The sequence below is a fragment of the Daktulosphaira vitifoliae genome, unplaced genomic scaffold, assembly GCF_025091365.1.
Source record: "Daktulosphaira vitifoliae isolate Bord-2020 unplaced genomic scaffold, ASM2509136v1 Scaffold_5, whole genome shotgun sequence".
In the NCBI taxonomy this organism is placed as follows: Eukaryota; Metazoa; Arthropoda; class Insecta; order Hemiptera; family Phylloxeridae; genus Daktulosphaira; species Daktulosphaira vitifoliae.
The window spans coordinates 2,637,737-2,665,411 of record NW_026099576.1 but is presented as its reverse complement, the minus strand read 5'-3'; the positions used below and the strand labels follow the sequence as shown (position 1 = coordinate 2,665,411).

The 27,675-nt window shown below is 28.0% G+C and overlaps 1 protein-coding gene across 6 annotated transcripts; it reads right to left on the bottom strand.

Annotated features, from left to right (window-relative positions):
• Nucleotides 1-5,320: 5,320 nt before the first annotated feature.
• Nucleotides 5,321-27,460, bottom strand: LOC126907087 (protein neuralized). Of its 6 annotated transcripts, none has more exons than XM_050688116.1 (9): nucleotides 27,162-27,460; nucleotides 23,760-23,866; nucleotides 22,810-22,935; nucleotides 7,846-8,127; nucleotides 7,525-7,774; nucleotides 7,204-7,447; nucleotides 6,771-7,119; nucleotides 6,366-6,703; nucleotides 5,321-6,263 (listed from the first exon to the last, which is right to left on the bottom strand). In XM_050688116.1, exons 1-9 carry the CDS (start codon nucleotides 27,218-27,220, stop codon nucleotides 6,084-6,086), a joined length of 1,935 nt encoding a protein of 644 aa, XP_050544073.1. In that variant the 5' UTR covers nucleotides 27,221-27,460; the 3' UTR covers nucleotides 5,321-6,083. The 6 variants fall into 6 exon arrangements, with proteins under 6 accessions (XP_050544073.1, XP_050544074.1, XP_050544075.1 ...); XM_050688117.1 differs by lacking the exon at nucleotides 27,162-27,460 and adding an exon at nucleotides 23,922-24,043; XM_050688118.1 differs by lacking the exon at nucleotides 22,810-22,935 and having other exon boundaries at nucleotides 5,327-6,263; nucleotides 27,162-27,458.
• Between the last annotated feature and the right edge of the window lie 215 nt (nucleotides 27,461-27,675).

Sequence of the window (27,675 nt, the reverse complement as noted above, 5' to 3'; positions counted from 1 at the left end):
CAGTATCATGGAACTTAAGTTTCATGATACTAAAATTGTAAAAATATATTTTTGATTTTTTATAGAACTTCCTCCAACTATAAATACATTTTCTAAAGAAAATAAATTCAGAACGTGTCCAGACAGGTAAATTGTATATGCTACTCAAAATCCTACGTGACAACTGAATTGATTCAACCCTTTCGAATTTATACCCCACGGTTTTTGCAATTCTTTCGACTACACACTTAAGGACAACGACGGAAATAACATTTGAAAACCTTGTGGTATATTATCATTTCATCTGCCACGTGGTTAGCTTCTCATTGAATTAAGATATTCTATACTTCAAATGTTCCCTTGTCCCTCCAAAAATAAAATTTTAGGTATACGATGCCCGCCAAATTAAGCCACTAGGTATGATCGATGCAGCCGTCTTGCACCTTTCCAATCATGAGATCTCGTGATTGATAAAATGTAGCCACACTTAATATTAAAAATATGTTAATAGAATAAACTGCTAATAAATTCAAATTATAAAATAATTGTACCTATTAATAAGACTAATTTCTCCACAATTGCCTCCACATTGAAAATATACAAATGCATAGTATAACTCATACTAAGACCATTTAAACTAATATTTTAATTTGATTTATATTTCAATTTTTATATTTGTTTCGCTATTCAATTATATATTATTTTGTTCTCTATATAATCTATTGTTTTGAAATTATTATAATGTATTTTTTAATTAAAATATTATTGTTAAAAAATTCGTTTTGCATTAAATATTAAAATAAATAAATAATTATATTTCTTTATATACATAAATATAACTGAAGTATATATATTAGGATGTCCCTTATTTTGAAAATTTTGGAAATTCTTCGGGCTCACCCCCCAAATTTGTGTGTAAAATCTTTCCATCCCAACGCACAGTGACATACAAGGAGGGCAACTTTGACAATTTTTTTTATTAAATTAGCCCGTTCAATTCGCATAGCATCACGGCATCTATGTATTGAAGACTTATTTATAATAAGAGAATCGACGTCATGACCTAAAGCTTCAACTGTTGCTTGAATAATGTAAACTGCGTCTCATGCGCTTATTTTACATCGATCTAACGCAGCTACGAGTTTCGGTGTTATGATATTTGTTTGACCCCTTTTATTCTGTTTTGCTAAAACATTAAAAGATTTTTCATTCTCAGATTCTATAGATGAAGAAGAACTTATAATTATATCATCTGATAATTAAGATATACTTTGCGTAGAATATGAAGTAGATGGACCGGCTACTTGGTATTCACTAAGCCTTTCTGTTTCCCTAATCTTACGTTTTTTAGATCTCTCTTCTTTCTCTTGTAATTTTTGGTCGATGCCACCTAGACAACTAATTCGACCAGGAAGTCTTTGGTTCATTAAAAATTGTTTATCGGTAACTATCATTATCAAATTTAAAGCATCGGCGTGAGCGATATCAACCAAATTATCAAAATTATTAATAAATTCAGTTTCTTTTACTCTAAACGTTTCTCCAATTTTGTGAGAATTCTTTTGTAAAATGCGCCACTTGTCATAAAAATTAACCAACTTATTTACACAATGGTAAAATGATCGAGTAGGAATTCGAGCATTTTTCCAGAAAATATTACACTCGCGAATAGTCAATGCTGCTCTTGCTCTTATAGTAAGATTAACAACTTTTAGGTTATAAAAAAAACTTTTAGAACTTGCCCAATGGATAGAAGTTTTGAACCTAAAATTTGAGTAGTCAAAGACCCTATTAAAAATATTTTATTTTCATTTCGTAATACTACGGACATTTTTACGTACACTAAAAGAAAAACACAATAGAAAGCAGTTCAACTTAATACGCGACGTGAGCAACTAAAGTGGTATAAGTATAAGTTCACTATATCTATTGCTGCGATTTGTAATAAATTTACGATTTCCAGAGTTATTTATAATTTTAAAATAATAACAATACATTAATCCAGTCATACCATAGTATTATCGGCGTATTTGTACGATAAGTTTTGTAATGTACCAGATGATAACTAACAGAATCTAGCAATAAAATTTATATATTTAGTAAAAATCGTAATATGATCGAGTTATTTCACCTATAGCAATAAATAATTTAATGAAATTTTTACTTATTATTTTTATTTCATAAAATTTAATTTTAAACAATTTTTGTATGAAACATTAGGTCGTATCACATATTGTTCGTCATATATGATGAATTATTCGTAAATATGCTAATTTCGGCAATTTTACGAAATATTATGTATTTTGACATTTTTCTAGAAAACTAATGGATTTAAAAGAAAAACTGTAAGGATTTAATTTATATAAAACAATAAGATCTACAATTTATTTTCAATATTTTTTTTGAGAGAGCGCTAATTTACGAGTTAATTGCTAAAAACTAAATAAGTACCCCTTTTGGCCGATTTTCAACCCCAAGTCGGCACGGGTTAAACTTATCTGATCGGCCTAAAGATTTTTGTAGCCACTTTTTATATGTATACACACAAATTTGTGGGGTGAGCCCAAAGAATTTCCAAAATTTTCAAAATAAGGAACATCCTAATATATATATATATAGACTGGAACAGATCTAACTGATATAACTTATGATCCACATAACATTATTGTATTAATCAATTTTTACAATATAGAACTGTATTTAAAATATTTTTTATGTTATTTTTTGCAATTAATATTTTAAGCATTAATTTTTTTTTTTTAAGATTTGAAGATAGTTATGTGGATTATAAGTTAAATGAATTGTCAGTTAGATCTTTTAAACCTTGTATATTATATATATTTTTTTTACGTTATGCTTATTAAATACATCAAATTAAATAAAATTAAAAATGAATAAATGCATAAAATAAGAGAAGAAATACTAACATAAGGTTTAAAAATATGAATTAATCTCAATTTTGGTGGGAAAATATCAAAAATTTACCTGAAATAGTATTTAACTGAACCATTGACCCAAATAAAACTGAAAATGCACCTTTACCGCCAAATAAGTGGCGCCAAAGCAGTATATTTTAAATGGGATCCTTACTCACTACTACCTCTACTAGTAAAGAATAGTACTATTGCAGCCCTGAATTGTATTGTACAGGTGCTTCCTCTGTTTGTGACCTTATTCAATTGTACTGAAGTATTACCATAGTTTTTGCTTCTTTATATCTAACGTTTTTAAAAGAATCTTTAACAATGCAATTTAACTCTTTTTCGCTTACTGACGTTGGTTGAATTAGTTTTGAAATATAAATTGAAAACTCACCTGCTTAGTTCGCCCAGAATTCCCACCAAAAAGTATCTTTTGCCGTTGATTTTGGCCTGTTTGAATTTGGATTTCATATGTCCATATGACTTTTATTATAATACATAAAAACGTGGTACATCAATACATATACTTTGATAATACATGTTTTATATTGATGTATTTTAATGTTTATAAAGCAGATATCTTTAAATTAACATCTGAGATTATATTTAAAAATACAAAATTTTCAATAAAATAAGAAACACTGAAATAAATATGTGTATACCACAGGCATATTTAATGGGGATATGGGCGATTACCCCCAATATATGGGGGAAATATATAATAATTTTAATATATGTAAAAACCATCTAACACTGCAATTTTTAAAAAATAATTCGACTATAGCATAAATTTCCACAGGAAACTGTAATCTCTTCAACCCCCTAGCTATACCACTATGAATTATAATATATTAATAAATTAGAAATATCATAAGTTATCTTTTCAATGTATTGATATAAAATGATAATTAGGAATGCATTATAGAATTAAAAAATAAACTGTTTAAAAAACTTATTAAAACTGTAAAAAATACATTTCTAGAAAATGAATATTTACTTAGACGAATTTCAATATATTGTTCAATTATGTTTATATTATTTATTATTAACTCTTTTGCCCTCAGAATTAATTTTTTTCTGCTTAATTGACTCAAGAGGTTTTTATAATGATCAAAAAGATTTTTAGAAAATGTTGGCAATTTTTAACCCATTATTTAGAATATGTTATCTCTGTTGGATATTGGAAATGAAATGGTCAAAATATGAATCATAAATATTTTACAATATCTAAAATACATATATGTTAAATGTACGTTCGAAATAAAAACGTGTGCATTTACCTAATAAAACTGCAATTACAATTAACCCACTTCACCATAATTCGGATTTTTTTTTTTAAAATATCTTATGTATTATTATCAGCATCAAAAAAAATTAATTTTTTTAATTTCCATTTTTAATGTAATATATCATTTTAAAGAGATCAAGTAACATCTTAATTTTTTTTTTAAATCTACATAGGATGCTGCTTCTGCCATAAATCACCCACCAATCAATGCAAGAAAAAGTTTCAAACAATTTATAATGTTATAACAAAACATTACTAAATTACTATACATATGTCTATTAAAATTGTATTTTTGCATATAATTATTTTTGTTATAGGAATATTTGTATCATATCCCCCAAAATTAGACATATAATCATTGGTAGTTAGGGGGCTCAAATACCACTATTAACCAACATGATTGTCTATAAATTGACATAGTAACTACTTTTTCTTTATGAATACTCCTTCAATTGGCCTATAACTTATGAGTTATGATCAGTCGGTCATATAAAGTGAAATAACTGATCATACATCAAAATATCTTTAGATTTATTTTTTATTCTATTATCTTTATTTTTTTTATTTACAAGCTTTCAAAATATAGAGTGTTCAATAAGGAAACAAGTTTCTATTGTTCTCATTATTTATAACAACTGGACTGTTTCCATACTTACTGAAACTCTATATATATTATAACTAAACAATGATGATCTGAAATTTAAATTAAACATATCTTTATACATTTTTTTAATGTGATTATACTACTATTATACTAATTTGAAAGTTTTAAATAAACTTATTATATTTATGTCAAATTTATTGCACGAAGAAGATACTTTTTTAATAAAAATTATTTACATTACTTGATTTGCAATATTTTTCATTAATAATGAGTTCAAATTTACAAAATATAACAAATGCTTTGCAAAGTAATTTTATATAAATTATATATTACTTTATAGTATTATGTATTACTTTTCATTAAGCCTTGTAAAGAATTTCTAATCAAAACAAAGATAAATTAAACAATTTCATTGTAAATTTTATTTAGTATCCAACTTGTTTATCACTAAAATTATTTCAATAGTATTATTAAAATTACAAAAATTCTTTATCATAGAAACTTTAGTACAACAATAAATATAGAAATTACAATTGCACAAAATTCATTTGTGACATAGATTTTCCAAATTAAAATGTATTTATAAAACTTACATTACATTTTATTGTCATATCACTTTCAGAATGATATCTCATTTATATGATTTAAATTGACTAAATTTACATTAAAATATGACTTAGAAAAATGATAAAACCTATTACAAGCGTAATTATTATTAACATAATAAAAATCCAGTCCTAACTGACTATTGACTAGAATGGTCTAGTTCGATTATTACATCAATCATATTATACAGAAAATAAAGGTTATTATTTTTTTTGTAATAATATTTCAAATGATAAATACCTTACTAATAATAATCATGTCTAATATAACAATAACAACAACAACAATAAAAATTATTAAATTAGCAAAAAAAATTACAATTACCTACACCGCCAGTCTTCATTAATGCTTACATTAATATACAATAATTTTTAATAAAAAATCAGTCATTTGCTGTTCATTAGTTGTATATCAAAAGTATTACAAAATATAAATTTATCCTAACATTACAGAAATATTCAGTTAATATAAATATTGATTAATAACAACATCATTGAATGTTAATACTTTATAGATAATAAAAAAAAAGAGCACAATAAACAACAGAATATAATAAATTAAAAATAGACTGGCGTTTTAAGCTTGTCGTTTACAATAATAATGATAAGAATAAAAATAATAATATAGTTTAACAAAATGTATTAAATAAAAGAAAATGAAGTGAAGAAGATATGGAGTTCATAGTTTACTTGTAGATCTTGATAACATCTTTGATAACAGCTCTGCAAATAGGACATCTACCTAAACGAACCCATTGTTTTTTAGCACATTCATAACACATGCAAAGATGACCACATGTGTATAAAGCACAATCCACATTTCTTTCAAAACATATTGAACATTCTCCTTCACCGGAAGGTAATGGCTGTAATTAAATTAAAAATAAAATTAGAATATTAAATATTTAATGAATTATTTCTATATAATTTATGTCAGTATATTCTTAAATTAAAATGTTTATAGATACCTCTGGAATATGTACTTGTTGAGGAGGAGGTGAAAGTCTAGGCTGTACTTGTTGAATAGTCACTGATGGAGGTCTCACTGTGGATTGGATGGATGATACTTGTGACAAAGCTGGAGAAGGATGACAAACTTGACTGGATTGAGCTGCAGGCAAGTTTACAATTAGTACTGTTCCACCGTTAGCGTCTGTGTTAACTTCTAATATATTGGATCTAACTATTGGTGGTGGAGGAGATGCATAACACAAAGCTTGGTGGTTTTGTTGTGGAGACGATGAAACCGGTTCATAAGAAGTAGATGGCTGCAATGAAGATTGTGTAATAATGTTTTGCATACAACCTATTGATTAAAACAAATTAGGTTAAAATAGTAAAACACATAAATAAAATTCTTGCATTTAACTTACCACCATTAGAATTTGGAGGTAATGGAATTTTCGATACAACTATTTGAGTCGTAGTACCATATATATCGAAAACTCCCCAAAGGGTTTGAGAGTGATCGACACACATTAAAACCACTTCCAGACCACCGTTTTTAGCACACAAAACTTCGCCATTGTGATTGATGGAAAACACCAAAATGTCACCAGGTTTTGTTTCTTCAGCAACGTTTCTACTCATTACCCAGTATTCCCGTCTATCAACTAATTGGTTGGGATCGTCTGGTAATTCTCCGATACCGATAGTGTTGGGATCGCAACAAGTGACTCCAAATGACAAACTCCCCACGTACAATTGACTAGTTTTTGTGATCTATAATAATGAATTATCTTGTTAATAAATTACAATATAATTTATATACATAGAATAGATTGAACTTAATAAATTAATATTTACCTGTACGACATATTTTTCACCTATGACAAGAGGGCGTTTAGTAAAAGTGTAGCCTTGGAAGAAGGCTGTGGACAGTCTAGTGCCAACACAAGGAACTCCATCTTTCATACTAATCATAACATGACGTCCTTTGCGGGCCAATTCTACTGGTTCTAAATGTTCACTAAAAGGAACCCGACGCACTGCCGGAGGAGATATTGTCATTGTAGACATTTGTGAATTAAGATCTGAAGAATCTTCAATACTAAAATTAATCAAAAACAACTGTTAGTATCAAAAAGGAAGATGGATTAGCTAAGGTAGTTTAAAATGTGAACAAACCTCCTACGATTATTATTTAATTGTGGTCGACAATCCAAGAATTCGACAATGGTTGAGTTGCCATAAATGTCCATAAGTACCCAGAGAGGAGACCTGGTATCTATTCCTTGCATAAATACTCCTTTTGATTCGCCATTAAGACCATAGTGGACATCGCCACCAGCATCCACATAAAAAAAGAGTACTGCGTCGTTATTTGCATGTCTTTCGCTTAATGCTTTGGCCCAAAATCCCGACTTACTAGTTAAATCTAAAAAAAAAAAACAATTTCATACAAGGCTGAAAATCTCACAAGTTAAATAGTAAAAAAGGATGTATTACCTGGGCAAGCATACTTAGGCACTTTCTTAATGTTGAGAGGATCTTCGCTGGTAAAACCAAAACGAAGCACTCCACTCCAATTATCGGATATTTCCAAAAATTTAACGTACACCCTTTCGTTGATAGCTACAGGTCGGCAGCTAAAAGCCACTCCTTTGCAAAAACTTTCCACACGCTTAGCAACGAATCCGTTTTTGTATAGTCGTACGTTGTCACCGTGTACGTTGTGGAACCTCAGTGGCGGCAAGTTGGGATTGACAGTGCCCGTACTCGATTTCGGAGCTAAAACCGACCAAACAAACTTCCATTAGCAACGGCCTACATTATTTTATTATATTGTACTAGTTGTGTGGACATCTTACTATATTAAAAATGTCACGGTGTCTAACCATTTCCCACGACATAAAATATAATATAAAAACAATAATCTTAAGAATAATGTCGTAAAGAACTAACAAAGAAATATAACAATTGCCGCGGGAGTGTTGGTCAGACGACAACTATGAAGTATAACAATTGACCAAAGGACCCGACCATACAGCCTTTTATAATTGTTAGTCATTTCTTTTAATATTCTTCAAAAAACATTATATTTAAAGAATATTTATATTCACAAAGGCATAAAAAATCATTTTTTTAGTTTTCTCTTTTATTGAGATTTTACCCTAGTCTTTAGATGACTATAACTGTTTTTTTTTTGCACATCCGGTTTAATGTGTAATTAAAATATTCGGTGTTCAACTCATAACGTATACGTAAAACATAAATGGTAAAATATCAGCATGTGTTAGCACGTATAAGTTGTGTGTAACTATTAGAGCAACTAAAAAAATGTATTAGTCTCGGAAGCCAAAAGGGGGAAAATAAAGCTGAAGAATACACTTGAACGATAAGTAGGTATCGTATAAGTAAAATTTATATTACATTCAGCTGGGCGAAGAAACTGTCATAGAGCATTTCCGGTATTTTACATACTCCCTCACTGTCGACAGCTGCTACACATTACACGTCTACAGGATGTCCGAATTTCCTATCCCCACTCAAATATTTACCTGAACTACAGTGATAAACAATATACCGAGCTTATCACTTTTTATTATTTATTAATTGACATACATATTAATCGACGATGAATTTGCCCGATAGTTGTTCGCATAATATTTATTTAAATGGATCACGTCGGCTACGTTTTGTATGCGTATCAGGCACAGGCGGTTACGAATACACACACTCATACAAGCAACCGTGAGAACGAAATGATGTCACTATACTACCGTTCGTTGACGATTTGGTCAAAGTCAAATATAAAATAATAATATTAACTGCGATAGGTTGTTTTGTAGATGCACAAGCTAAAAACATTACTATTCTACTTCAAGTAACGCGTTTGTCTGTGCATTTGAAATAATGACAAACAGAAAATAACGGTTTTCTTTCGACCAATGAGAAGAAGACTATATTCTGAGGGGGTTGGTGACCCTAACAACCCTCATGGGAACGCGCGCCATCTGCATTTATTCGGTCCGCAGCACCAAGTCCTCTTATCCCGCGCTTTTAATTTTTTTAAGTCCCAGGGGTGGACAAGGGCGAAAAGTCGTGTAAAACCAAATTGTGTCCCTTCATTCATATCACTGCGAATTTCCCAATTGGAAAAACTCTCGTGGGATAAAATATATTCAAAGGGTAAGAAAACAATTAATTTAATTCATTTTAAATTAAAAAAATTTAAGTAAAGTTTAAAAAATGGCATTCTTAAAAATTAATATAGTTATTAACATACCAAGACCAATTTTTTTCCGGATTTTCTTTAGACCTTTCATTTTGAACTTGAGAGGCGCTAAAAAATGATCGACACTGCACTGACACGGCGGTTCGGGGGCGGTCACCGCGGATCTGCTGATGCTATTCACGTTGTTGACCGTACCGAGCACACCCATTTAAAATAACTTAGTAAAAATAAAGAAATTAACTCAAAACCATATACACTCACAAAACAAACTTATCAAAAAAAAAACGTAGTCGGTAAAATTATTTTCCTTATAGAGTATGAAACGACCAGTTGTCGTGATCGGCTTCAGAGCGGAACTGACTGCCGTACCGCCACCGCCGCTGGTCGTCGATGGGCACGCGTCTCTGACATCTGCCGTGATCGGTTTGGTAGCAGTCGCGATGGTGGTGGTGGTATAGCAATAGACTAGTTTTCGTGGTGGTGGGGACGGACACGGTTCGGCGCAGGTGGTGTATGTATAACTCTGTCAAAGACTTTAACCTGCGATTTTCACCTGGTGCCGTCGACGTTTTTGTTATATGCAAAAATTACAATACGGAGGAAATATAAAATCCGAGCTAGTCCTTTTTTTCACCTTTTAACATGGATCGTTAAAAAGTTAGGCGGGTCCAAGAAGAGCCATAAAGTCTTCAATAGAATTATTTTCTTTATAAAAAAAATCATAAAAATCCGCTGAAAACTAAGGAATCGTTAGATCACTTAGGATATTTATAATATCGATGTACCGACGGCACAACTTCTATAATTCAACAATAAATCATTGGCGTTATTTTAGGGGACAGAGTGGAGATTCGTCCCCCTTAAAAATGCATGATGTTAATTTCATTAGATGCTCACAAAAATAAAATTTGTGTGATAAAATACGATCAACATCATGTAATATTAGCATTATGTAATTTTTAGAATTTTGTTAACACTTAATAGTATTTTGTATACTACCATCGATTTTTTAAAAATACGCTGTAATATAGACTTATAGATAATAAACATCGTCATCATGTGTAAAAATTTAGCAAAAATAAAAAGTTAAACATTTTGTATTATAGATGTCCATTTTTGACATGTACGTAAAATGCGTTGTTATAATTTGCAAAATAAAAACTTTTTTTTTTTATTACAGATAAAAAAATGTTAAGAACAAAATTGTTTTTAATTTTTTTTCCTATCATTTTATCAAATAAAAATAGGGAGTTTTATCCATGAAGAAATGAACTCTTTAATTACATATAATTGTAGAGCTTATTGAGCCTAATATTTTTTTTTCATTCAAAAAATTAAAAATTCTCGGTAATAGTGTTGAATACTAGCAAACTCCAGGGGAACTTAGACAATTTGACACCGCACGTAGACAATTATACTATAATTATTTTCGAAAATTGACCCAATGTTTCGTTTAACATTAAGTGGAAAACAATTTATTTTTGTATTAATTTTGTGAAATTATAGGAACACAATTTTTTTGTTTGTACCAATGTTAAGGATACCCTAGAATACATTTCTAAAACACTGTTCAATAGTTCTTGAAAAAATAAGGAACTTACCAAATTGATTTTACTTGTATATACAGAGTGATCGGTTTATCATAAATCACTCGATGCCTTGCAAAATAAATTTTGATTTCTTTTAGTTACATAAATTTCTGTATTTATCAGCTATTATTTACTTTTTACAATCGTCCCTTATAACTTAAAGGAGTGTCAACTTTTTTTTTTTAAATGGCAACATACATATTTATATAGTTTATAAAATAGGAAATAATCAAATTAAAAAAATGACTGGTCTGTAAATTTTGGATCAATATTTCTGAAACAATTTAAAGTAATAACAAGAGACGAGGAGTGGATGCTGCTATTATTATCACTAGACATTTCCCAGCTGTACTCTTCCTCCACCTAGGTATAAAAATAAGAATAACTTCCAAAGGACCGGTCCAAAAAATGTTATCGACCAGTTCAGGGAGGAAGAGTACAGCTGGCAAATGACTAGCGATAATGATAGCAGCACCCACTACTCACCTCCTGCCTATACTTTAAATTGTTAATAATTTCTGAAATGTAGATCCAAAAGATTTTATCGACCAGTCATTTTCTTAATTACATTACTTCTTATTTTATAAGTTATTTAAATATGTATGTTGTCATTAAAAAAAATAAAATTGACACCCCTATAAGTTATAAGGGATAGTTCTAAAAAGTAATTCATAGCTGACAAATCAATAACTAAAAGAATTCAAATTTTTTTGGTTTATGATAAACCGATCACCCTGTATAGGTAAATAAGTATTATTTTATCAATATGTGTACTAACTTAAAAAATGCACTGATGACAGTAGTAAAAGAAATTTATTTTGCGAACTATCAAATGGTTTATAATAAACCGATCACCCTTATATAAAGTTGTCCATAGTAATATTGAAATCGCCATCGAAAAATTGTTAAGTCCATTTCAAAAAATATATTTGCCTCCTTTCAAAATCTAAAATGACGCTACTGTGATATATAATTTAATTGTTGTTGATTTACAAGACAAACCGAAACCGTAGAACAATTATATTCTATAATATACTAATTATATTTTATATTAACAATGAATCATTGTGAATCCATTTATATATATATATAACCGTCAATAAAAAAAGGTCTTGTTTAAAATGACAATACACTAAAGTTCCATTTAATATAAATAGAGACTGTCAAGGTAATTAGAAATTTACTGATTAAAACTTTGAGTTGCTTATTTCTCAATAAGTGTTAACAACTAAATCATATGTGTTATGGTTTATCAATGCTATTATATAACTTACTAATCTCATCTATGAACAATGTCATTCAATATAGTTTAATTAATAATACGTGTATACAATTTGCGTTTTATTAGTCACACAAGTGGAGCTATACAATATCAATGATAGAAATTTATTTCTATCATTACAATTTTGTGTATATAAGTAAAATTGAAACACTTCTGGGTATAACTAGAAATTTGAATCTGTAGAGGCTAAAGTTCCGTCATTTTTGGGATCTATTTAATGTCGCACAATGTCGCACTAATATGCAATGTTAAGCAAGAAATAAGAGGAAGACATTTGACTTATATTAATGGCAATATTAAAATATATATTTTTGACAATATTAATGGTAAATGGCTTAAAATATTTCTTCAAATTAGACCATTTATTGTTGATACAATAATTAATCCTCTTATTTATTACGAAAATTCATCTTTAACTAATTTTTTCGTTATTTTTTTTTTAGTATTTATTTTTTCTAGTTAAATATTATACATTAATTATAATAATCCAGTTTCTCTTTCATAAATTGTAATATAACAGTAAAACGTTAATTACTTTAACAAATTAAATCTTCAATTATAAATTTTATATTTATGATATAAAAATTGATATCAAAGTTCCACAGATAGATTAGCTAGATCATCTAATATTTTTTCTAAATATTTTTTGCCTTGTTAATTAAGCATTAATAAAAATATTACATTTTAATATTTTATATAAAATAAAAAAATTAAATTAGTTATTAAAATGTTTATAATATGAATAAAAATACCTTTAAGTAATGTTCATTGTTTTATTATAATAATTTATTTAGTGAAATTTCTACAATATAATGTCATTTGACTTTGGAAATATACTATAGAAATATAGTATTTATAATTAAATACGTTGTACGTGTTAATATTATCTAATAAGCTATAATTTATACTAATATAACATATATACATTTATAATACTTAATTTTTAATACCTATTCATTGGTAAATAAATACAATAAATATTTTTTTATGTATTTTATATTGATATAAATCAAGAAACAAAAAATTAGAATATCAAATATATTTAAAATGGATTAAATATTTAGACTAGTTTTTTTTTATAATATTATGTAATGTATAATACAGTATATAAAAAATATAGCTATTATACATTATATAAAAAAATAGTTAATAATTAATTTTAGAATAAGGTAAAATGTGAAATTATACAAAAATTTTCTTATATTGTCAAAAGCTAAACTAGAAAAAAGATTTAGCCGACAAATTTTGTATTGTTAAATCAATCATATTTTTTAAAAAGTTTTTTTCAGTAAATAATAGTATATATAACACCGATTTTATTTTTCCAGTATTGCAGAAAGAAAAATGTTAGATAACCATTTATTTTTTTCTCATCAATATTTTAGCGAATATTAAAAAACATGTTGGGGCCGGTATGGTAAAAATTTTTCCAAACCTTGGGGAAAAATCTACTTACCGCGCCAAGCAAACTCAAATTGTTACATACTACGACATTACAAATCTTTGTATTGAATATCTTTCAAATAAATATTCATCGTTAATTCTTAAAAATACATTATTTTAAGCAACTTTTAAAATTGCTGTTTATATGGCTTGAGTAGAATTTATTCATTAATACTCATTCAACTAATATATATATAATAAAATTACGCTAAATTTGTAATTAGTAAGCATTCAAAATTATAAAAATCTCCAATTAATAACTAAACTGTAAATTCGTCTTCTAAACTATAAACCATATTACATAAAATCTATATAAACTAATCATTATCAAACTTATCTTAAAATATGTGAATTAATAAAATATTAATTGTTTGAGATGTACACATACACCTGTTTTTAGTAATTATTAATAAACGTTTAAACAGTAATAGTGATTCAAACATGATTACTAAATGCCCCTCTGTTATTACTACAAGACTGCACCTGTTGATTTTTCTTTGAAAAAAAGTATGCTGTACATATAAATACAACTTAGCTTATTTCGAGACATAATATCCAACGATACATAATAATTTATAAAGGGATACAAGGAAGGGTTTCAATTATTTTTTTTTACATATTTATTAAAAAAGATTTTTAAAAATACCATCAGCTGTTCGGCTGTATTTTTGTATAACGTTCATAGATCGCATTTTGTGACGTTAGAATTTATCGCATTATATGCATTCGAAAATCTAACAAAAGCAGAACGTTGCAAGTAATTTCAATGTTGCAAAAACGATCATTTATCCTTACACGTATATAGTTTGACGTTTCTAATGGGATGTCGCCTATTCGTACTTACTATCACCGGGTACGGCAATCACATTAAAATTATTATTCCAGTGCCGCATAACAGCAAATCTAGGACAAACACGTCAACAATATGGAAATTTATGGGAAGTTTTAAGCATCTCTTTTGAAAAATTAACTATTGAGTTGATTCCAGTGACGGTTCTAGTTCAACATTTAAATATGCTCGTTAAAGAAATATCATATTCATGGTGCAGATTACTGCCGACAAAAAAGTCAGGCAATCAAAAAAATTGTGAAAGACAAAATAAAACAACTATTATATTGTTATTCTTAGGTTTATACTTGAAACGAGTTTAAAATATTTTTATGAAACACAAAATGACGTTTAAGTTTTCCGCTAGTCGTTTCATTATGTACTTCTTTCCAAAGTATTATCGCCCACCGACGTCCGGTAGGTAAGCGGAAACCGCCACGGTGACTTGTAATGACGTAACACGAGTAAACACCGCACATTAAATACTGTGAAACTAAAAAAACTCTGTGCTTCTACGATGGCCTACCGCCTAGCGGAACTTCCTGTTTGATGGGTGAAGGAACTCTGGCCCGCAAAAGACACGAGCTATCTATTTAATTTTCCTACCTTTACTTTACGGCCCGATAAATCACATCCGCCGGAAACGGTCACGGTGGTTGTAGAGAAAGAAGATAGCAGGTAGGAATCGCGATAGCGCAACAACAAGAAGTCTGAACCAATGCACGCATGATAGATTTACAACAACTTGTAAACAAAATTCCTAAATATCACTAGCAGTTTTTTGAAGAGTAATAAATTACAATTAAAAAAAAGTTACACAAAAATTATACAATATTTCATAGCTAAAAATTTAGCGACTTTAGTTAAGCACAACTTTTATTCATTATTCTAGCAGATTAAAAACCATTATCTTAACAAATTATAAAAGGTCATGTCCATTACCTTTTATTTATATCTAACTAATTATTTTTTAAAAGTTAAAATGAGGATGAATTTGTATGTGTACGCCAAAGATAGTGACATGAGTAAAATGTCGATTAATTAGATATATTCGTGAACAAAGGTCACTTAGAGGAGCTCGAAGGTTAAGATAATAAATAAAAATAAGCAGCCGTGGGAATTCACAATAACCCACGACTTAGGCATTTTTAGTAAGTCGGGTGAGTCCACCAGGCTTGAGATTCTCACGACATTGACTGTACATATAGAGGTTTCCTATATGATAAGCTCCATTGGGGGGAGATCAATTGGTTGGGGGGAAATCGATCGTGTGAATCCGTCGTGTGAAATCCAGAAGGCATTTCACAATGGAACAGTCTGGGAAGGTTACATTCTAATACTAAGATAAATAATATATTATGTATTATTATAATATTTTAACATAAAAATATATTATATTCACAGCAATATAATTCGAGGCTTTCTAGCTATCAATAAGTTATTCTTTTTTTGTATTTTTCACTTAAATTAAAAGTTATAAGTACCTATACAATATTGATTAATATTACATAAAAGATTTAATTAATTAAAAGGTATTTTAATTTTACTATGTTGTTTCTTTTTAACGACAACATACATAATTAACTAACTTATTAAATATAAAAACAATCAAATTTAGAAAATGCCTGATCCAACTTTTGGACAATATTTCGGAAGTTATTATTAGACTGTAAGTGATATATGAGTATGACTGTTTTTTCATTACTAAGCGAAAAGAGAAATTTAATGATATATGTTTGAAAATTATTTACAATAATTTAAAATTAAATTTAAATAAAGATTAAAGATAAGATAAAGAATAAAGATTAAATAAAGAAAATAGTAAATTTAAATCTCTCAAATCAAAATGTATAACTTTTCCGAAATTTTTGGAAATTTCTTAAAAAATAAAAAGCTGAGTCCCTTATTACGTTTGATGAAGAAGCAAAACACAAAATACGTTTTAGAACAGTAAAACGTTTTCAATTCCTGTGTTTAGATTAATTTACTTATAAATGTAAAACTTCCAGAGATTGGTGATTTTATAGAGATTTTATAAAAAAATTAAAATACACATATAATAAAATAATAAAAATTGATCACTTGTGACTAATTAATTAAGTAGAATTAAAACTATATTAAAAATATTATTAATTTAAAAAACTAAAAAATATTAAAAATATTAAACTCAAAGCCACAAAAAAATTAATGAATAAACACAATTGTTTAATTAGAAATTGTCAAATGTACGCTCTCTCAGCTAATTTCCAAAATACCCAATATTATTCTATACATAAATATGTACCTAAATAATTAATTGATAGTAAATTTATCAATTAATCTATAAAACTTCTCTTAAAAAATAAGTTAAAATTAACGACAATAATGGAGAAAATCTTTTCTTATTCAAGTTACAAGTCATGTAGTTACAACATATTATTAACACAATCCTTTCTTCGTCATCTATTCACAGATCTTGATCCTTTATATCAATTCAATAACGGCATCAATTATTCCTCAGCCCTACCAACAGTGTCAACACTCTTTTCGTACCCTTTTTGCAATTGAGGACAACAACCCTATTACTATTGATACTGAACAGTAGTAATCCTTTGTAAATTTACATGAAGAATGTCCCCGTTATGTCTTTTAAGATTTTTTTACTTTCTTCGTATGTGTAAAAATATATTCCGCAAACTGTATGATCCAGTTGTGTGATTTTTATGCATCAAGTCAGCCTGTGGTTTTTGAACGTTTTGTTCGCAAACCGCAGTTGCACCTTGAAAATTTGGTTCTCTGTAATCGGTAGACAATTAGCTCATTTCTATCTACCATCTATTTGATCGTTCAACTAAACCTGCAGTTTGCTGTTTACAATCAGTAGAATTCACACGAAGAAAAGATAAATTCTTTGGCCAAACCGAAATCTGTGAAGTGATCAGCTGTTGCTTCTTTGTCGATCATATGATCGGTGCGGGACCTGTTGTCCATATACACCTTAGCAAAGAACCATAACAACAACAAAACGTAAAAGAAGCCTTAACGGTGATTCTGAGCAAAGGTCTCTCTGTACTTCTATTGTGTTGCGCAATCGTGAGAATCTTTGGGTAGGCAGAAGAACTGAGAAGTACAGAGCCTGAAGGGATCTCCTCGTCTCTCGCGCATACAAAGAACGACTACAGCTGACTGTTTCACCGCGGGAGCCAGGTGACAACGGCCTATATTATAGAACGGTTGCGGTAGAGGGAGGGGTCACATGTACGGGCAGATGCGGGAAACACCAGGCACGCGACCCGTACCGCCGATACGCGTGCCCATACCCCCGCGAGTCCTTCCAGCCATTGCAAGAACGTACGTATTCCTGTGGATGCATAAATACGTATAAAGTGTAGACGCACGGAGAAGGGAGAGATATGTCAGCTGCCCTTCTCAGATAGCCGTTGAACGGCTGTTCGTCCGATTTTTACCGTGTGTTTACCCCAGGAAAGATAATTATTACCGGCAGGAACAGCTTGCATGGCAGTTGTTTTCTTATAATGTAGCCACGCGTCCTGTGCAAATCACATCTGCTCTCGCGAGACTACACATTACAGTATTTATAAATATACATAGACATGTAATATATACTACACGTTCTAACCCTTTACACAACGGCACGTTCGATTTTCAACTGCTATATTGATTTGTATTATAAATAACTGAACATTCAAGCCAAATATATAATGAGTAAGGGTTTTCAAATGACAACATTTTTTTAGATAACTTTGTACTTCAATGATGGTAATACATTTAGCTCCCACAGTAATTTTTATTAATACCGAAAATAGTTTATATCCCTAAACAGATTACTCTATAGATGTAAGTTTTCATTTCAACACTATTATGTATTAAAAACAGTACTATAATTATTTTATTTATACTAGATATTTTAAACTCGAGTTTAAGATGTATTTTATATTCACTAGAGGTACAATAATTATTCATTTCCAAACATCACACATTTCTTTATAATATTTATTCGAGATACAACTGTAGCTTAACATACTATGTATATCATATATATAGTAAGCACGTGTTACAGGTAAAAAGACAAATCAATCAAAACACCAATCAATGATGTCAATAATGTTCTTTTAAAAATTAGGGATTAGATAAAATCGTCGGATCATAACATTTTAATGCGCTTACTTACATTTAGAATTTGTTATATTTTATTCAAATTAAAAACAAAAAGTATTTTTAACGATATCAGTTAAGTATAAATAAATATTTTAGAATAACTACTAATTTATTACTTTTAGCCACTAATAAAACAAAACATTCTAATTAATTACCAAAACCGACGATTCTCAAAATAAGTTGAACATTATAAAATATTTTAATAAAAGTATAAATACATAGTCGATAAAGGTTTTATGACTAAAAAAGAAAATGCAGTATACTTTACATAATGTCTCAGTATTCGTAAATGTCGATAACTCTACACGTACTATACAATGTAAGTTAACTCTAACAAACTTTTGGTACACATTTAAATCAGTTTAGCTGTTACTATATTACTTATTTATAATAAAGACAGCAAGTTTATTTTAAAACTTCTCCCGGATAACTGGTTATATAATAAGTAATGTTCTAAAGTCTATGTAACAGTAGCCAAAATTGATCAATGTAATCCCTACGACATGTGTGAGCAACAGTTGCTTTGTAGGGGTACTTTTTTCATAATTATAATAGAACATTTCAGGAGGCTTTTCATGTGTCTGTATGTGCGCGATATCTCCCCTGTGAGCGTTGGCGACGAACGTATGACTACGCCAGATGTTAAACCTCTCACGCGTAGTCAGAGGGATCGTTGCCTCCTGTTGCCGAAAAAAAACTACACGACCTTACTTTTAGTATTCCTATGAATCTCACAAAAATATAGGGATATAGACCATCTATAGGCATTTTCAATGAATGTAACAAACAATGGCAGGTTGTTTAAAAATTCAATTAAAATTTCATGAAAAAATTATCTAGACAAAAAATAAAGAAACGGTTTATATATTCCATTTTTAAGAAAAGAATTAACAACCAACAGATAATATTTCTTCTACCAAATCATCACTTGAAAATCAAGTGTCTTCTACAATTTTATCGCTTTGATCACAATTACTGAAAATCAAGTGTATTATAATTAAATTTAAACTATTGGAATTCGAATATTACATAGCTTATACCAGTCGCCGAGACATACATACATTTTTAACTTATTATAGTAGATAAGAGGGAATCGTGATTTTGTGTAGTTTCGCAAATATATACTGTAAGAGAGGGATGTTTAAACTCTCAAACATCATAAATGGGGGTGTCTTTTTTCCCAACAACGAATTTTGTATTTTTAGTCTAGTAGAAAAGATTTTTGTTGTGATCATCAATTTTTTTTCGTATGTTACCCTAACCTGATATTTTGTATACCCGAAATTAGATTGTATTAAAGAGTATTGTTCTATACGAATTTTAGAAAACTAATGAACTATACATTTAATAATATATACATACAAATTATATATATATACATTATCTTTGTATAATTTTTATATTTAAAATCGTTAATCATTCTAATGTAATAGATTGTTAAAATTTGCCAAAAATATAACAATACAAATTATTTTATTTTATTAATTTATATAAATTTATTTATTTTAAATAAATAAATTATTTAAAACTTAAGTAAAAAATACTTTCATGAGCTAATAATTTTAATAAATATTAGTTGAAAAATTGAGTAAAAATATGTTTACCTACAATATTCATAAAAATAATATCTACTATAGAAAATATATAAATAACAGAGGCGGATTATTAATTTACAGGGAAATATTAGATGAGGTCTCCAATCTTAAAAATAATTCTGTTTGCTACACTCGAGATTTATGGTACCTATACTTATTTTAAATAAATATAATATAATTTTTTTTACTAACTAATTTTAGAGTAATAATATATTTCCAAATAATTTACACATTTAGTACTTAATATATTTATAATAGAGAGTGGTGTGGCGCCGAGGATCATCCGGTCACCACCTTAGCACTTATGTTCAACTGTGCTCTTTACTGTTAGATATCGGATGAGTTATCATACTGGAACTTACACAGTACTACAAAACACACCTTTCCCCTTTACTGGTTCCCTCGCCATAATAAGGTTGCATCAGGTGATGTAAAAATCCTGTCAAATCAAAAAGGTAAAGCAGACGCCAAATAGTTGGGAGAAACTATGGAGATGATAATCTAATATATATATAGTATCTTGAGAATCAATATTTTACTTATGTAACTTATGAGGACAATATGAATTTATATGCAATGTACAGCTATTTAAATGTAAATTGCACTTATTTTGAAATAATACACAACACTATGTTTAAAGCTAAAACTATGATTACATATTTCCATATTATTATTATCATTAATTATGCATTCTAAAAACAAAATTAATATGGAACTTATCATAAAAAAATCATTTTTTATCATCTATGAATATCTCAAAAAAACTGTGGCAGTTAGCCTTATATTGATAATAGATTAATGATAATCAAAATTACATATTGAATTATTTTTCATTCTTGTTCATTTAAAAAAGAACGTAAAAGAAAAGTTTGGGCCCAGTTATTAAATAAATTTCAGAACGGGGAGCTCACCGGGAATAACTTTATTTTTCAGTAAGCCTTAAAGTGATATTTGTATTATCTTTTAAAAAAATTTAACTTAAAATTTTTGTTTTCCACATAACACCATTTAAAATAATACCATTTGTCACGAGTTTTTTTTATAAACCCAACAGTAACTGTAAAGTATGATACATTTTTTTTTACATCCACATTAATTAGCAATCGACGAAAAAGTTTTTCTTTATAAAATTTAATTTGCTCTACGCTATCTCCTATAGTAAAATTATTAAAAATAAGAAGAAACTAATAGCATTGCATTAATATAGAAACATAATTATATTGTAGCTATACCATAGTTTTATTATATATAAATACATTTTTTATTATTTTTAAATTAATATTTATAGAAATATTTTTATAAATAATAAACTAGAATTCTTCCTTTTTTAAGTACAGAAATATGAAAAAGTCTTAAGTTAAAAGATTTTTTAAGAGGAAAATTTAAAAATAGTACAATTTTAATGTAGTAAGAATTGATTACTTGTGATTAATGTTATTTAAAATATTATTTATTCACATAATGACTAATTATCTGTAAAACACTATGATTGTAACCATGTTCCGAACGTATATGAGAAACGTATATGCGACTTCTCAAAATTTTGTAAGCATACAGATTTTATTAAATACAGAGACACCAAAAAAGATTTTATAGTACTTTTTTTTCCCCAAAAACCAATTAATTTATACAAATAACTTAAAAAGTAAAGTACTATATAATTGTCACATTATTAAAAAGAAAAATTGAACAGAACCAAAATTGAGTTACATCGGCTCTTTTAAATGTGATAAATACATTTAAATAACTCGATATAACAAACTCTATATTTTATCAAGGATAATCATTTCAAACAAAAACGACATGAATATCTATGCATAACACCAGAGAATTACCTTAAACCCTATTAGTTTTGATCTAAATAACTACAATTTTCTTTTTCTAGGTAAGTTTATGAAAATAGAATTGTCTGATTATTGAACAGAACCTTTTTTTTATCAAAAGAAATAATTGCTTTTAATCATGATATACTTATAATATTATGAAATCAAATTAAAAAAGTATAATTTTGTTTTAACTATAATTAGAAACATGCTAGTAATAAAGAAAGCGTGATCTACTAAATCTTGAAAACCGGATTTTTTTTAATTTAAAATAATATATAATGTCCGATGAAATACTATTTAATATTACTTAATTCTAATTTAAGGATGCAGCAGCGTATCTATTGAGTTATGGCAATCATTTTAATAATCAAAAATAAAAAACCTTTTAATATATTATTACAATTAACATGCAGTTCAATATGGATTCGAGTTAAATATCTTAAATGTTTATATCTTATGATTCTTTATGTTAAACAATTGGAGAATGGGCGGTGACCATACACCGGAACTTACCTGTCGAATAATCTTGTTCTACTTCGGTAAATTCTTCCCTTGTTTGGTATTTCGGAGAGGAAGCAGAGGGTTTATATTTTGTTCTATTTCTTTTTTCGAAATCCTGTTCCGGTCTGAGGATCCCTTCTAACACGCGTATACTAGTTTATACGGGCTCTTAGCAATAAAATAATATGGTAGAGAAACAGCTGCTGTAGCTATACAAGCGACCCCTTCGGCTTTAAACAGAATTTTGTTTTTTCTTTTAGTCACTAAGCACCAAGACATATATTTTATAAGATAATAGCCTGCTGCAAGGAAACTCCGACTTCAAAAATAATTTTAACTTCATTCTTAGAAGTATACTTTCAAAAATATTCTTTTATAAGAAATTTATATTTTGATCACAAACTGACATGGACCATGTAAATCTATCCCAAAATGCATAACCTATTTTTTTAATGATCATTTATAAAAAATTAAAATTATAGCAATGAGTGACCAACGATAGAACTTATGAACACACCACTGAAATCCACTTAAAATATTGTATTATACTAAAAGATAATTTTTTGCAGACTTTAATAGAAAAAAATTGGCATTCACTTTAGATCAAGAGGAACAGATGTCCGTCAGTGCTGACCATTATCAACGTTTAATATCAAATAGAATAACGTTGACCAGTTCTCAAAGGAAAATATTTTATTGCGGTAGGTCCCTTTTACTAGAGTATAAGTACTACAATAGCCTCTCAATGTGTGACCCCAACTATATAACCGTTCTGTGGTAATGTTATGGTCAACGTTCAGTGGACATTTGGTGCGTTATTGCATAATCCTTGTTTAAGAGCTCTAAACCGACAGGTTAAATATAAAAATAACCACCAGGCCATTTAATTCATACTAAACGGACTACAACGATATGACAGCTGAGTTCTATATTAAAATATGTATGAATAGCAGTAGACTTACCAGTGCACTTTTTATATGCAAATCTAATCAAAGAGTTAGCCAGTCCAGTGAATCGTAGACATCCAGATACTCCATCACGTCGATTCTGATGGGTCATTTTAGAGAAACTAAATCGGATCCAATGATAATTATGTTAATTAAACGTGCAAGAACAATATTTACCACACTTGAACACAGATTTTCAAATGTTGAATAATAGAACTCATGATAGTAATTTTACTGTCACACGAGGTTGTCACACAAATACATGCATAGTAGTCAGCAGAAAAAAACCGGTTCCCGATTATTTGAATGTACTAAATAACTTACTGGGTTATTTAATAATAACTGAAATATGAATGTTAGGTAAACTTAAAAATTCAACTTAACCATATCAATATGATTTTTTTACTTAAATAACTTAATTTAAAGGTATAACCAGAGGTGTAGTTAAGATTTAAGGATTGGTTTATACCTTCATATTTACTTGAATTATTTAAAAATTTATAATGCTCCAAAAATTTGAATATTAAAATTTAACGTAATTTAAATATTTTATTTAAGTTAAATTTGCTAACCAAATTGTGCCTATGTAACACTGAACAAAACCAAATAAATGTTACGCCCCAACTAAGAAAAGACTCCATAATTTTAAAAATGTCGAGCATAATTGTAAATTTTACAAAAAATTAATTTTGTATATATAATAATCACATTCATGAAAAAATCACGTATCTCAATTTTTCAAAATTATTCAGAAAAAAAAAAGACTACGCCATTTGTTTATAGCTAACAAATTAGTTTTATAATACTCCAACATCCAAAAACGCTTAAAATTTATGTTACTATTACAAGTATGAATTTCTCGAAAATTTTAGTATACTATGTTTTTAAAAAGTGCGTACTAATATAGGATTTAATAATATTATTAAAAATGAGACAATTTTTATCATTCAATTAATTTATTTAAGAGTTAATATAATGTAAAAAATCTTCTTCGTGCTCTTTCTATTTAAAAATTGATAAATAGAAACTTGGTACCATACGAATAATTCGTGATACAATATTTGAATATACAATTTTAGTTATAAATTTAAAATGTTTGTTGTTAGAACAAAAATTGCCTTATTACTAGGAAAAACTACTGCAGAGATCATACAAGTCATGATCTGTCCAAATTCTTCAAGCCATCATCAATTACTGAGTAGCAAACTATAATAAATAGAAATTTAGTTGCCAAATTTAACACATTTAAATGATCACAAAACATAAAAGGAACATTCGGTCGTGACCAGAATCAGTTTGACTGAATCCTTGTTAAAAAAACTCTACTGTGATTCCCTTCCCCGACATTCAAATGAATTATTGTTTCGAGTCTCCTCTTTCTGAAATGAAAGTGTCATGCTTTGAACTTAGCTAAAAAATTATATCATATATACAAATTTTAGCCAGATTTCTCAACCAATTAGAAACAAATCTAGGTATACGGAAAACTTTTATAAAGTTAAATAATAAAGTTTTTATCAATTTATATAAAAAAAAAATAGATCATCTTATGATTAACTTTATTTGAGAAAATGGCATTTTTTTCAAAGTCTGAAAAAACTAGTTTTAAAGTAAAACTGGGGTATAATGTGATTAATATTGGAATATTTTTCTTCTTTAATTTTCAACTCTTTCTTCTTTAAGTATTTAACAAATAAGCAAATTGTCTAATCAAAAGTTAATGTATTAGCACTACAAAAATGACACTGCGAGGGAAGTGAAAATAATGAGTAGATTATGCGTGATGATTTGTAAAAATTATTTTAAAGTGTTTTGTGTTCAATGACAGTAATATCATACAGTCATTCAAAGATAACTGAGTAATAGTTTAACTAATTTAGTCAGTGGTATCTCAAATAACATCAAATTTTATTCAACAATGACATTTCAAAAATTAATTTTAGTTTTATTTAAATACATTTAGTGAAAGATTTAATATGATACTTATAGTACCGTAAATAATTAGTGTAAATTTATTTTTTGCATTATCAATATTACTACTTACACAAATTACTGTTTCGAATTGCATCTAGTAAATTTTTTTTAATCAATTATATTTTCTGTTTTCAAGTTAAACTTATCAAAGATACGTTAATTTTAATAACTACTGAAAAAAACAAGTATGACATAGTTATCAATTATTGGTATTGTTTTAGCAGCAAAAACAATTGGTTAAATTAATACTATTTTAAAAAATTAACACAGTTGGGTCAAATATAGATGATATCTAACAAGGATTAACGTTTCTATAGTATAGGTTTCAATTTGTCAGACATTTTGAAACATTTTTTTAAAAAAACAATTATTTTATTGTAAAAATTCTTTTACTTTGACAACCAATATTTCATAATAAAACATTTATTTTTTTATTGTATTTTACATCAAAAGCTATAATTTGATTTAAATTAAACATTCTGGAAGATTTTCAAAAATAGAGTTAGAAAAAATTGTTTCTATGTTTGGGTAACCTCTTTCAAGCTCTTTCTGTACGTAGTTTATTTGTTAGATTTTTATAAAAACATACAAATATAAAAGCTTATTTTTTCTATCTACTCTGTTAATATTTTATTAAAATCATCGTTTTTAAGAAGTTATAGCGGTTTTAAAATTCAAAAAAATCTAACTTTTAAAATGCGATTTTTATAGTAACGTAATTTTGAGATATTATTTTAAATACCTAAAATTAAGGGTTTTTTTTAATTATTGAAGTTGAAAAATTCTACTAGATTAAAATCGAATTCTTTTGACGCATAAACCAACAATATCGATCCAATGAAAACTGAAGATTTTTATGGACAGACATTATGGTAAAATCAATGCACTGCATGTTTAAAGAAATTTAAATAACCCAAAAAATTAAAGTAATTAATGTTGTTTTCAAATATAATCCAATTAATCATTATAGACTGAAAGAAATTTCCTGACTTATATGATTTACAGTATAATATACTGATGTCATAGAAGTTGTTATAATAGTAGTAATATACTACGATAATAAGCATTAATAACATATTAACTTCTACGTGGTATTGTTAAAAATATTAATACCTAAGAAATTGCGTGCATTTTTGAAACAACTGAAGCCATGCGATGATAGCAGTAGAACTTTAAACCGACTGCGGGGGCCACGACATCGTTATGGGTTATCCAACTCTAAAATATCATATACGAATATTTCCCTGACCGTTCAGAATAAAAAATACAAGTACAATACTCAAAACACTTTATAAAATTTTAATTAACGATAATTATTTATTTTTTATGATTTAAATGTAAAATATTATATTAAGTACTATTTAGACAACTTACAAACTTATATCCTTAAAAATATGCTCATTAAAGTTAACCCCTAATATTCTACAAAAATATTTAGCTTACCTGATTTGCTTTCCGATTGTCCCATTACCAACTTGGAATTTTATTGTCACTGAACACATTTACAATATCAAAGTGCAAATTCTGTAGGAAGAGAACGCAATAATAATTCTAATTATTCCTTGTTTTTTATAGTCAATTTATTCGAAAATATAATAACTAATGACAAAAGTCAAAACAATAACCAAATAATGTGCCTCAGTTCGAATATCACTGGATAAAAATAAGCTATTACTCATATCGCGTTATGGTACAATTATGAATTTTAATATTACCACTACAATAACGAATTCCTGTTGTCTCTTACGAATAAAATTCAATTTCAGTATCACATTAATTCCATGATAACAGGTTTAATATAATGATAACCTTTTACAACAGAAAACTTTAAAATATTTACCGCTATCTGTCGGCGATAATACCACCTAATATTAAATTACTTATATTTCATTATAGTATCTTGGGTTGCATTGCTTATAGAACTACGAAAAATTGTATATAAATTAATAAAATACAA